This window comes from Piliocolobus tephrosceles, chromosome 16, assembly GCF_002776525.5.
Source record: "Piliocolobus tephrosceles isolate RC106 chromosome 16, ASM277652v3, whole genome shotgun sequence".
Classification (NCBI taxonomy): domain Eukaryota; kingdom Metazoa; phylum Chordata; class Mammalia; order Primates; family Cercopithecidae; genus Piliocolobus; species Piliocolobus tephrosceles.
In genome coordinates, this window is record NC_045449.1 from 69,505,497 (window position 1) to 69,518,601 (window position 13,105).

Below are 13,105 nucleotides of genomic sequence, written 5' to 3' on the forward strand. Positions count from 1 at the left end.
GGGTTCACACCATTCTCCTGCCTCAGCCTCCCAAGTAGCTGGGACTACAGGCGCCCACCACGACGCCTGGCTAATTTTTTATACTTTTAGTAGAGACAGGGTTTCACCGTGTTAGCCAGGATGGTCTCGATCTCCTGACCTCGTGATCTGCCCGCCCCGGCCTCCCAAAGTGCTGGGATTAAAGGCTTGAGCCACCGTGCCCGGTTTCTTTTTTTGGGGCAGGGTCTCACTCTGTTGCCCAGGCTGGAGTGCAGTGGCATGATCCCAGCTCACTGCAGCCTCAACCTCTCCCGGCTCCAGATATTCTCCATCTCAGCCTCTTGGGTAGCTGGGACTACAGGCATGTGCCACCAACACCCAGCTTATTTTTATATTTTTTGTAAAGATGGGGTTTCGCCATGTTACCCAGGCTGGTCTCGAAATCCTGAGCTCAAGTGGTCCGTCTGCCTTGGCCTCCCAAAGTGCTGGGATTACAGGCGTGAGCCACTGCACCAGCCTGTCTTTGAGTCTAAGCCTTGAGTAGCCACAAGCAGCAATTTTCCAAGAACATCCGTTTGTATTTCTCAACCTCTCAGAGTCCACGTGGGTAACTCTCAGGCAAGGCCTATTCTGCAGCCTGGCATTTGTCATTCTGCGGGGTAGTACCGGGCTCTCTGCCCAGTCCAGAGGCTGTGCCATGCAACTGTGCCCTGTTTACCAGATTTCTCACTCTGGATGTGCACAGTGCTTCATGGGCTACTCTCACAGAAAACAAAATATTAATAATAATAGTCTCTGGCCTCCAGGCCCAAGTCATGCCAGTGGCTGCATCCAGCTCTATAGAGATTTTGCAGCAGCGGCTCTGGAATTTACATGGGTTACTGCCCAGTGGTCAGGTCAGTTACACAAAGAGCCTGGTGGTTCTGGAATCCAGGAGCATGTGACAGAGAAACAGGCAGAGTGAGGCACTAACATTCACCACGGTTCAGAGGCCACTTGACTCATGAGGCTGAGGCGGACCTAAGACTAAGACTCACGTCACCTCCAACAGCAACAAGCCTCTCAACCAACTGTCCTGCTGTGCAACTCACCCGGTAAGGCGTAAGGTAGACGGTGCCTTTCTTGGTCCCTTTGAAGGCTTCTGGCACGTTCTTCATGTCATTGAATGTGAGTTCCACATGATCATAGGACATTAGGATGCTGTGATGAGAAAAGGAGAAAAGCCTTGATGAGACAGTATGGAGATGCGATGTCATGCAGACACTGGGCCTTTCTCCCAAGCAGCTGCCCAGCACATCAGCTCTCATAATCCCTCAACAGTACTGCATTCAAACCATTCATAGGGCCGGGCACGGTGGCTCACACCTGTATCCCAGCACTTTGGGGGGCCGAGGCAGGTGGATCACAAGGTCAAGAGTTTGAGAACAGCCTGGCCAACACGGTGAGACCCCATCTCTACTAAAAATACCAAAAAATCAGTCGCAGCGGGCCCCCATAATCCCAGCTACTCAGGAGGCTGAGGAGGGAGAATGGCTTGAACCCAGGAGGTGGAGGTTGCAGTGAGCCAAGATGGCACCACTGCACTCCAGCCTGGGCAACAAGAGAAAAGCTCCAGGTGGGCACGGTGCCTGTAATCCCAGCACTTTGGGAGGCTGAGACGGGCGGATCACCTGAGGTTGGGAGTGCGAGACCAGCCTGAGCAACATGGAGAAACCCCGTCTCTACTAAAAAAGTACAAAATTAGCGGGGCGTGGTGGTGGGCATCTGTAATCCCAGCTACTAGGGAGGCCAAGGCAGGAGAATCACTTGAACCCGGGAGGTGGAGGTTGCGGTGAGCTGAGATCGTGCCATCGCACTCCAGCCTGGGCAACAAGAGCGAAACTCCATCTCAAAAAAAAAAAAAAAGAGAGAGAGAGAAGCTCTGTCTCAAAAACAAATAAATTAATAAAGCCATTCATAGGGCTAGGAGCGGTAGCCCACACCTGTAATCCCAGCAATTTGGGAGGCTGAGGCGGGTGGATCGCTTGAGCCCAGGAGTTTGAGACCAGCCTGGGTAACGTGGCGAGATCCCGTCTCTACAAAAAAACTAAAAACCAAAAACAAACCCCATTAATGCAGCCATGGAAGAAACAAGCAGATTAGGGTTCTGTAAAATTTCCCAAACCCCGCTTATACAGTCCCCAAATGATCAACACGGTAGCAGGGTTACAGGGCTCTAGAGAGGCCGCCATCTCTCAAGTAGGTGAGGTGATCTGGCTTAACTTTTCTATTGTCTTTCAAGTCCTTTTGACAGATGTTCTGTTTTTGCTGGTTTGTTTTTCAACCCTAACATATAAACATGTCTAAGAGATGACTGTACAGATCACAATAGGACCGCCTTCAGGGTTTTTTTAAACCTGGGTTCTTTTTTTTTTTTTTTTTTTTTTTTTGAGGCGGAGTCTCGCTCTGTCGCCCGGACTGGAGTGCAGTGGCCGGATCTCAGCTCACTGCAAGCTCTGCCTCCCGGGTTTATGCCATTCTCCTGCCTCAGCCTCCGGAGTAGCTGGGACTACAGGCGCCCGCCACCTCGCCCGGCTAGTTTTTGTATTTTTAGTAGAGACGGGGTTTCACCGTGTTAGCCAGGATGGTCTCGATCTCCTGACCTCGTGATCCGCCTGTCTCGGCCTCCCAAAGTGCTGGGATTACAGGCTTGAGCCACCGCGCCCGGCCAAACCTGGGTTCTTAAGCTGGGTTTGCAGGAAGGTCCACGAAGCCCTTGAGATGATCACATACGTCATATGTGCATTTTTCTGAGAGGACAGTCCACAGCTTCCGTCATTCTCAAAGGAGTTCACGACTTGAAAAGTAATGTTCACTATTTTCACTATCAATTTTTTTTTCTTTTTTATGAGACGGAGTTTCACTCTTGTTGCCCAGGCTGGAGTGCTCTGGCATGATCTCGGCTTACTGCAACCTCTACCTCCTGGGTTCAAGCAATTCTCCTGCCTCAGCCTCCCACGTAGCTGGGGCCACGCCCGGATGATTTTTTGTATTTAGTAGAGACGGGGTTTCACCATGTTGGTCAGGCGGGTTTCAAACTCCTGACCTCAAGTGATCCACCTACCTCGGCCACTCAAAGTGCTAGGATTACAGGCGTGAGCCACCAGGCCCAGCCTAATTATCAAATTTTGAACACTGGACTTATACTTCAATTGTTACAGACACAACTTATTCAGACAGGAGGCTGAAGCATTTTCTAAAACAAGGCACACCTTACTTAGCAGGACTGAGCCCTAAGCCAGGTAGAAGGCCCAGTAGGATAGACACATTCTTGTCTCAGAAAGTTCCACAGAGACAGAAAGAAAAACAGTCCCCAGAGATGTTGCCAAATGGCATGAAAAGCTGGCCAGGCCTGGGAACTGACTCACACACAGAGATGCAACAAGACAGTGTGAGGTGTCTCTGATCACATGATAAAAAGGTTCACACGGTTCTGTTTGTCTTCTGCCTCCCCCTATATATCACAACTTTCTCTGACTAGGGAAAGGTAAGTGGGAAACAACTGGTCTAAAAAAAGAGAAGTGGTCGGGCGCGGTGACTCATTCCTGTATTCCCAATACTTTCGGAGGCCAAGGAGGGCGGATCACGAGGTCAGGAGTTCCAGATCAGCCTGGCCAACATGGTGAACTCCTGTCTCTAGTAAAAATACAAAAAAGTAGCTGGGTGTAGTGGCAAGTGCCTGTAATCCCAGTTGCTGGGGAGGCTGAGGCAGGATAATTGCTTGAACCCAGGAGGCGGAGGTTGCAGTGAACTGAGATCGTGCCACTGCACTCCAGCCTGGGTGACAGAGCAAGCCTCTATCTCAAAAAAAAAAAAAAAAAAAAAGAGAAGTACCGCTCAGAGAAAAGAAGGAATTACCCATCAGACTCTGAGCAGGTAAGATAGAGGGAAAGTGAGCATGCTGGGTCACTCTAGGCATTTTCCTCTGACTCATCATAACATTCCCAAGTTCCAGGGCACCTGGATGCTGGCCTCAGCTGGGTACAGGGCTCTGACTCCACCATGTCTCCTTTGGGGACTCAGGTGCCTCCTAAGCTCCTTCTGCCTTCAAGAGGCAATTCAGGGTCGGCATAGTTCAACCCAGAACTGGCTGGTCTGATTTTCAATACCCAAGGAACAAAAGGAGAGAAAGGCCATTCAGGGCTTCACTTGGCAGAGACTGGAGGAGAGACAGGATGCAATGAGCAAGGGGTGGGGAGGGTGGAGTGGAAAGAACCTTGAATTAGGAGACCTCTGCCTTCGGAGGAGACTCAAACCAACAGGCATTCAAGAGAGAGGCAAGGGAATGACTTTACGGATCCACACAGTGCCAGGAACTGTCAGACATCTGACAAACGTCATCTGTTTAATTTCACTTCTGGGACCTCAGTTTCTTACCTGGAACCTCAACGGTTCTGGAACATACTGGAAGCCTGTATGCTGGTGGTTAATCCTATTAACTTTGGAGTCAAGACTCCTTTCCTGGAATTGCCATCTCTGTTACTTACAGAGTTGCAATCTCGGGCAAGTTACTTAACCTTTCTGCCCCCCACTTTCCCTACCTGTGAAATGTGGACAGTAGTAGATCGTACTGCACAGAATTTATTAAATAAGGTAGAAAAGGCGCAGAGCCTGACACGTAGTAACGTTGTAGCCATCCAATAAGTGACAATTATTTTTGTTTGGGGCTCCTCCCAGCTACTGAAGTCAAAACTCTGGGAAGGGGTTCAAGAATCACCCCTAGGCCCCACCGGTCGTCCCAAGCCAGGTCCCCATGCAGACGTCCCACTCCCACCTCCGAGCTGATCACAACCTCCCGGGCCCTCCCCCACGGCCCACTCACCTTCCTCCAACCCCGCCCCCAGCCGTTCCCCCCCAACCTTACTCCATCAATGCTCCCCCTTCAGGGGCTTATTCCCCATCGCCCGCCGCCCACCGCCCACTCCCTCGACAGCCGAACTTCGGTCCTCTAGGATCCTTCCGCAGTGTTTTCACCTCTCGGTGTTGTTGACGATCACTCCGCCGCCCTCCGAGTGATTCTTGTTGAGCGCCATAGTCTCTCCAACAGGGGTCCCGAGACTCAAAAAGCAGTGAGCCTGCGCCCCTCTTCGCCCCGCCCCTAGTGGCGTCTTCTTATTAGAGTCAGCCAGTCACAGCTCCAGCGCGGAGGCTGGCCCAACCACCTGACCCGAACGTCACGTGGTAATAGTTTACTCCCTCCCCCCAGTTCCGCCTGCGTAACAAACAAGTTGAAGACTACAATTCCCAGCAGGCAACGCTCCCGCAGCCTCGGCCTCTCCCTATGCTGGGGGAAGGATGCATTCTGGAACTTATAGTCTCCTGGCTCATAGGCCGAAATTGGCTCCACAATTTACATAACCAATCGGCTTGTGCCATCCCCACCCCGCGTCTTCAGCCGTACAGAAATAAACAGTTCGGGTCCTGTCAGTGGCGCGAGCCTGGGGAACCAGGCCGACCGTTAAGGGAAGTTCGGCTGGCCGAATGCGACCTGGACATGGCGTGGGAGGGCCGAGCAGTCCCCTGGTGGATGGGCAGCCTTCGTTCACTCATCAGACGTGTATGGGGCGCTTGTGTGACTCCGGGGCGTTTAGCTGAGCCCGAGGCCCCGGCTCTTGGGGATGCGGTGGAATGGCGGCGTCGGATCACCCCGCCACCCATCTCACCACCCCAAGCCCTGTGTCCGGGGGGCGGGGAGAGTCCCGCATAGGGAGGGGAGGCCGTGTGCCCCGCCTGGCTCCCACCACTTTCGCAGGCCGGCCGGGCGCCCCTTGCAGCCTCCTCGCCGGCCTCGCGGTGGCGCCGATCCCTCCGGAGCACCCAGCGGGGTCCCGGCCGGGAGACTGAAGGCTGAGTGAGACTCGGCACGGCGCGAGACTGGCAACCTGATAACTAGGACTTACAGAATAAGACTGACTCATGCCAGCTCGTGCCCCAGCCCTGGGCGTCCTCCACGGGGCAGCTGTCATTCCCTAACCGCCCCCCACCAAACCCCTGCACCTCCGAGCTGAATCCGTGAGGCGGAGAGAGGGGGCTGCACTCCTCACTGGGTGGTTCCGGTACTCGTTAATCTTAAGGAATTAGAGTTTGCTTTTCAGTAGACAGCTGCTTTCCTGACCGTAGTGGTCAACCTCTAGATCCACCTGTTCGACTTCGCTTAGCAGGGAGGTCTCCTACGTGAAGAAACAAAGCTGCTAGAAAAGATCAGGAAACCGCAGCGTTCTGTGAGGTCCGGTGCAATATCAGGTTGGACCTTGCAGGACAAGTACAGTGGATTAAGGATGGTCATAATGAAATCTGCCCCAATGCTTAGATGTATTTTGGCGTCTGCAATCTCTGCAGTCTTTAAAAAGAATTAAGTCGGCTGGGCGCGGTGGCTCACGCCTGTAATCCCAGCACTTTGGGAGGCCGAGGCGGGTGGATCGTGAGGTCAGAAGATCGAGACCATCCTGGCTAACACGGTGAAACCCCGTCTCTACTAAAAAAAACAAAAAATTAGCCGGGCGTGGTGGCGGGCGCCTGTAGTCCCAGCTACTCGGGAGGCTGAGGCAGGAGAATGGCGTGAACCCAGGAGGCGGAGCTTGCAGTAATCGGAGATTGAGCCACTGCACTCCAGCCTAGGCGACAGAGTGAGACTCCGTCTCAAAAAAAAAAAAAAAAAAAAAAAAGACTATGTGCTGATATGGAAAGATTGTCAAGGGTTATTAAGCACAGAATGCTGTATACATATAGTTCTATTTGTATTAAAAAATAGGATCTAGATAGAAATTTTTTGCAAAGATCCACCAGAAAATGTCTGGCAGTTTTGAGGCATGGGTCTGGGAATTTGGGGTTGATTGGTGGCTCACTATGTCAGTATGCATTGTACTTTTTGGTACTGTTTAGTTTTTTTTTTTTTTTTTCTATGTGCATTTAAAATATAAATTTAAAAAACAAAAGCAGGTCGGGGTTTGTGGCACATGCCTGTAATTCCAGGACTGTGGGAGGCCAAGGTGGGTGGAGATCACCTGAGGTCAGGAGTTTGAGACCAGCCTGGGCAACATGGTGAAACCCCATCTCTACTAAAAATACAAAAAATACAAAATGTGGTGGTGGTCACCTGTAATCCCAGCTACTCAGGAGGCTGAAGCAGGAGAATCACTTGAACCCCGGAGACAGAGGTTGCAGTGAGCTGAGATCAAGCCACTGCACTCCAGCCTGGGCAACAAGAACAAAACTCTATCTCAGAAACAAACAAAAAACCCCACAATTATTCATTCACAATACTGTGGCCACAGTGAGGCCTCCTGACAGGAGGGGAAATGACAAGAAGAGGAAGTTGCAGTGGAGAGATAACGAGCTTGACCAGCTTCAGCTACAATGTCCAGAATTTCTCAGTTTTATAAAAACATATGACCATGTGAACACACTTCTTGGACAGCTCCCATGACTTTGGGGCCGGAAGGTACCAGAACTCAAAACTCAAACCGAAGGATTCAACAATCGTTTATTGCGGAACCAGGTGAGCAGCTGCAGGCCCCCCAGGCCCAGGTCTCAGTACTCAGACCTCTCCTCTGGCCTTTTACCCCTGTCTGCCTGTCTCCAGCTCTCCTTTTCACTGCAGTATGATTGCTCATATTCTCCACACCGGAGCACATCTTAGCAATGTGCTAAGAAAGGGTGCAGGTCTACCCCAGATACCAGCAGGCAGGGTCTGGGGCAGCTGAGCCGCTGAACTGGTCACCTGTTTTTCTGTTTATAATTTTATTTATTTATTTTCTTATTTATTTTGAGACGGAGTCTCGCTCTGTTGCCCAAGCTAGAGAGCAGTGGTGTGATCTCCGCTCACTGCAAGCTCTGCTTCCCGGGTTCACGCCATTCTCTTGCCTCAGCCTCCCAAGTAGCTGGGACTACAGGTGCCTCCCACCACGCTCGGCAAATTTTTTGTATTTTTAGTAGAGACGGGGTTTCACCGTAGCCAGGATGGTCTCGATCTCCTGATCTTGTGATCCGCCCGTCTTGGCCTCCCAAAGTGCTGGGATTACAGGCTTGAGCCACTGTGCCCGGCCTATTCTGAAATTTTCTATTTTATTTTGTCATCTTAAAAAATTGCTGCAAGGGGGCTAGGCACGGTGGCTTATGCCTGTAATTCCAGCACTTCAGGAGGCTGAGGCGTGCACATCACCTGAGGTTGGGAGTTCAAGACCAGCCTGGCCAACATGGTGACACCCCATCTCTACTAAAAAAAAAACAACAAAAAACCAAATTAGCCAGGCGTGGTGGCACATGCCTGGCTGAGGTTGGAGAATCGCTTGACCCCAGGAGGTGGAGGTTGCGGTGAGCTGAGATCACACCATTGCACTCCAGCCTGGGCAACAAGAGCGAAACTCTGTCTCAAAAAAAAAAAAAAAAAAAAAATTGCTGCAAGGGCTGGGCTCGGTGGCTTGCGCCTATAATCCCGGCACTTTGGGAAGCCAAGGCAGGCAGATCACCTGAGTCAGGAGTTCAAGACTAGCCTGGCCAACATGGTGAAACCCTGTCTCTACTAAAACTACAAAATTAGCCGGGCATGGTGGCACACGCCTGTAATCCCAACTACATAGGAGGCTGAGGCAGGAGAATTGCTGGAATCTGGAAGGTAGAGGTTGCAGTGAGCAGAGATGGTGCCATTACACTCCAGCGTGGGCAAAAAGAGCGAAACTCAAAAAAAAAAAAAAAAGCAAACAAACAAAAAAACATGGCTGGGCACGGTGGCTCACGCCTGTAATCCCAGCACTTTGGGAGGCTGAGATGGGCGGATCACGAGGTCAGGAGATCAAGACCATCCTGGCTAACATGGTGAAACCCCGTCTCTATTAAAAAATACAAAAAAACTAGCCGGGCGAGGTGGCGGGCGCCTCTAGTCCCAGCTACTCGGGAGGCTGAGGCAGGAGAATGGCGTGAACCCGGGAGGCGGAGCTTGCAGTGAGCTGAGATCCGGGCACTGCACCCCAACCTGGGAGACACAGCGAGACTCCGCCTCAAAAAAAAAAAATATGCTGCCAGCGTGGTGGCTCATGGCGGACACTTGAGGTCAGGAGTTTGAGACTAGCCTGGCCAACATGGTGAAACCCCCATCTCTACTAAAAATACAAAAAATCAGCCGGGTGTAGTGGAGCGCACCTGTAGTCCCAGCTACTCAGGAGGCAGAGGTGGGAGGATTGCTTCAGACCAGGAGGCAGAGGTTTCAGTGGGCTGAGTTCGCACCATTGCACTCCAGCCTGGGTGACAGAGTGAGACCCCATCTCAAAAAACAAAACAAAACAAAACACCAAAACCAACAACAATAATAGGATTGAAAGAGGAGCCCCAGGACACTAAAACCCAGCCCTCTGAGGAGGGGCATGGGCCAGCTGGTGCTGGTGCTGGTGCCTCTGAAGGGAGCTCAGGGCAGCTGATTCTGCAAGGGTTGGAAAAAGTAGAAACTGGATTCAGCTGCTACTAAAGAACTGCAGCTGCCCTGATAAAGCAGCTTTCCTGGGTAAAACACAGGCAAAAATAGTGAGCAGATGGGAAGCTGGGGCCTTCTCCAGCCCTGCAGGTCTCTCTAGTGCCCCCTTTTGACAGAGCCTGGCAGGGAGCAGTGGGCAATGGAGAAACGTGGCTCTGGGTGTGTTGGCTCAGGCCTGTAATCACAGCAGTTTGGGAGGCCCAGGCAGTTGGATCACCTGAGGTCAGGCGTTCGAGGCCAGCCTGGGCAACATGACGAAACCCCATCTCCACTAAAAATACGAAAATTATCTGGGCGTGGTGGTGCGTGCCTGTAATCCCAGCTACTTGGGAGGCTGAGGCAAGAAAATTGCTGGAACCCAGGAGGCGGAGGTTGCAGTGAGCCAAGATCACACTACTGCACTCCAGCCAGCCTGGGCGACAGAGCAAGACTCCATCTCAAAAAGTAATAATAAAAAATAAAATTAAGAAAAAAAAGATGTGTCTCTGAGTCCCAGCCAGACCATGAAGCTGAGTTGGGTGGGTGGGTGTTATGCGTTGAGTTCTGTCTCCCCGCAAATTCACATGTTGAAGTCCTGACCTGCACTACCTCAGAAAGTGACCTTATTTGGAAATAGGGTTGTTGAAGACATCACTAGTTAAGATGAGATCATTAGGGTGGGCCCTAAATCCAACGTGACTGGTGCCCTTGTAAGAAGGGAAAACTTGGACACAGACACACGCAAGGGAAAGGCGGTGCAGAGGGAGGCAGAGAGCTACCAGGATTGCTACACGGATTGCTACGTATTGTCAACAAACCACCAGAAGCAAGGAGAGCACCAGGGACAGTTTCACTCTCACAGTCTCAGAAGGAGTTGACCCTGCCCACACCTTGATTCGGTCTCCACACTGAGATGATACATTTTGATTGCTGAAGCCACCTAGTTTGTGGTGTCTTGTTATGACAGCCCTAGCACATTAATACAGTGGGTTTGGAGCTGAGAGTCAAGAATTTGGCATCATCCCCAAACTGTGCTTGGCCCAGGGGAGTAGGGCCTCAGCTGCAGCTAGAAGCACTTGGAGCCGGGCGTGGTAGCTCACACCTGTAATTCCTAACACTTTGGGAGGCTGAGGCGGGTGGATTACCTGAGGTCAGGAGTTCAAGACCAGCCTGACCAACATGGAGAAACCTCATCTCTACTAAAAAGTATAAAATTAGCTCCTGGGAGTGGTAGCGCATGTCTGTAATCCCAGCTACTCGGGAGGCTGAGGTGGGAGAATCGCTTGAACCTTGGAGGCGGAGGTTGCGGTGAGCCGAGATCATGCCATTGCACTCCAGCCTGGGCGACAGAGTGAGACTCTGTCTCAAAAATAAAAATAAAAAATAGAAGCCCTTGGACTCGGATGGTGGGCATCTGAGCAGCAGACCCCGTAGAGAACAGAGTAGAAGCTCTCCTATCTGTGGCCCCGGTGGCATGGCTCATGCCTGTAATTCCAGCACTTGGGAGGCCAAAGTGGGCGGATCACTTGAGGCCAGGAGCTCGAGACCAGCCTGGCCAACATGGTGAAACCCCATCTCTACTCAAAATAGGAAAATTAGCTGGGTGTGGTGGTGCACACCTGTAATCCCAGCTACACAGGAGGCTGAGGCAGGAGAATCACTTGAACCCAGGAGGCGGAGGTTGCAGTGAGCTGAGATGGTGCCACTGCACTCCGGCCTGAGCAACAGAGTTGGTGCGGGGGAGAAAGCTCTCCCATCCCTTGGGCACCATGGAATCACCATATAATGCCAGGTGTAGTGGCTCTCACCTGTAATCCTAGCACTTTGGGAGGCCAAGGTGGGCCGATCACCTGCGGTCGGGAGTTCGAGACCAGCCTGGTCAACATGGTGAAACCCTGTCTCTACTAAAAATATAAAAATTAGCCGAGCATGGTGGTGGGCGCCTGTAATCCCAGCTACTCCAGAGGCTGAGGCAGGAGAATTGCTTGAACCTGGGAAGTGGAGGTTACAGTGAGCAAAGATTGTGCCCTCCAGCCTGGACGACTCTATCTCAAATAATAATAATAATAATAATAATAATAATAATAATAGTAGTGATTCTACTGAGGGGGAAGATGCCCCTCCCCATATGCCTGAAGTTGAATTTCCTACTTTCTTGGCAAAGGGCAGCTTATAATCACATTTTACTTGATTTAGGGAAACTGCCCAAATGGATATTTATTTATTTATTTATTTATTTATTTATTTATTTATTTATTTATTTTTTGAGACGGAGTCTGGGTCTGTTGCACAGGCTGGAGCGCAGTGGCTGGATCTCAGCTCACTGCAAACTCCGCCTCCCAGGTTCACGCCATTCTCCTGCCTCAGCCTCCCGAGTAGCTGGGATTACAGGCGCCCGCCACCTCGCCCGGCTAGTTTTTTGGATTTTTTAGTAGAGACGGGGTTTCACCGTGTTAGCCAGGATGGTCTCGATCTCCTGACCTCGTGATCCACCCGTCTCGGCCTCCCAAAGTGCTGGGATTACAGGCTTGAGCCACCGCGCCCAGCGACATTTCTTTTACCTGAGTATTGGGGAACAAATTTGTGCTTGATACACCAAATCTTTTTCATTCAGCCAGTTGTCCTCTTCCTAATATGCCAGTGAGAGGAAGAAAACTCCTGGTAAGTCATGGTAACTTTCTGCCACTCCCCGTTGGTTCCTCTGCTGCAGAGTGGCAGATGCCCTGTGAGGCGTTGGTGATGTTTGGTGATGTGAAAGTGGGCTATTTTGGGTGAGTCCTTTTTGGTCGTGGGTATTTCAAGAACACAAGTTGCCCGCTCCCTCCTCAGAGGCAGGGCCAACACGTGTCTGGGGCTGTTTCTGGTTGCTATAGAGATGGGCCCCACCCTGAGGTTCCCACTGGGACCTCCTGGCTCTGTCAAGTTCTGTTTCCCCAGACACAGCTGCAAGGCCTGTTCTGAGCAATTCCTGCTGTTAGAGTGTTTATACACGGCTTGAGTGCATTGCCGCTTCTGAGCCTCCAAAGCCAGAGAAAGCCAGAAAGGGGCGGTGTGACCTCTGAAGATGTCCTCATCCCAGTACTGAGGAGCCTTGGCTGGAAGGACCCCCTACACCAGAGGGCTGGAGGAGAGGAGGGGGCAGGGGAGGTGCTTAAGGGCCTGGCTCTCCCTGTTGTTATATTTCTCTGTCCCCCTTCCCAGAGTTAGGGGCTCTCCCTGGCAAGATGCAAGGCAGCAGTTTTAGTTATTTTCATCCTCTTTTTTCCCCCCTTAGCTTATTTCTCACCTAAATAATAGAATGACTTTGAAACTTCAAACCCTTTTTTTTTTTTGAAATGGAGTCTCGGCCGGGCGCGGTGGCTCAAGCCTGTAATCCCAGCACTTTGGTGGGAGGCCGAGACGGGTGGACCATGAGGTCAGGAGATCGAGACCATCCTGGCTAACACGGTGAAACCCCGTCTCTACTAAAAAAATACAAAAAACTAGCCGGGCGAGGTGGCAGGCGCCTGTAGTCCCAGCTACTCGGGAGGCTGAGGCAGGAGAATGGCGGGAACCCGGGAAGCGGAGCTTGCAGTGAGCTGAGATCCGGCCACTGCACTCCAGCCTGGGCGACAGAGCAAGACTCCGTCTCAAAAAAAAAAA

The 13,105-nt window shown here is 51.6% G+C and overlaps 1 protein-coding gene across 1 annotated transcript; it reads right to left on the reverse strand.

Annotated features, from left to right (window-relative positions):
• Positions 1–461: 461 nt before the first annotated feature.
• On the reverse strand, positions 462–5,238 carry WBP2 (WW domain binding protein 2). The gene is made up of 2 exons (XM_026456783.2): positions 4,993–5,238; positions 462–1,179 (listed from the first exon to the last, which is right to left on the reverse strand). The coding sequence occupies exons 1-2, from the start codon at positions 5,049–5,051 to the stop codon at positions 981–983; spliced, it is 258 nt and encodes an 85-aa protein (XP_026312568.1). The 5' UTR covers positions 5,052–5,238; the 3' UTR covers positions 462–980.
• Between the last annotated feature and the right edge of the window lie 7,867 nt (positions 5,239–13,105).

Excerpts from the sequence above, each read along its gene's own strand:
- WBP2 (XM_026456783.2), bottom strand. The coding sequence starts at position 5,051 with ATGGCGCTCAACAAGAATCACTCGGAGGGCGGCGGAGTGATCGTCAAC. Across the intron at positions 1,180-4,992 it reads ATCGTCAACAACACCGAGAG|CATCCTAATGTCCTATGATC; the intron begins GTGAAAACACTG and ends TTCTCATCACAG.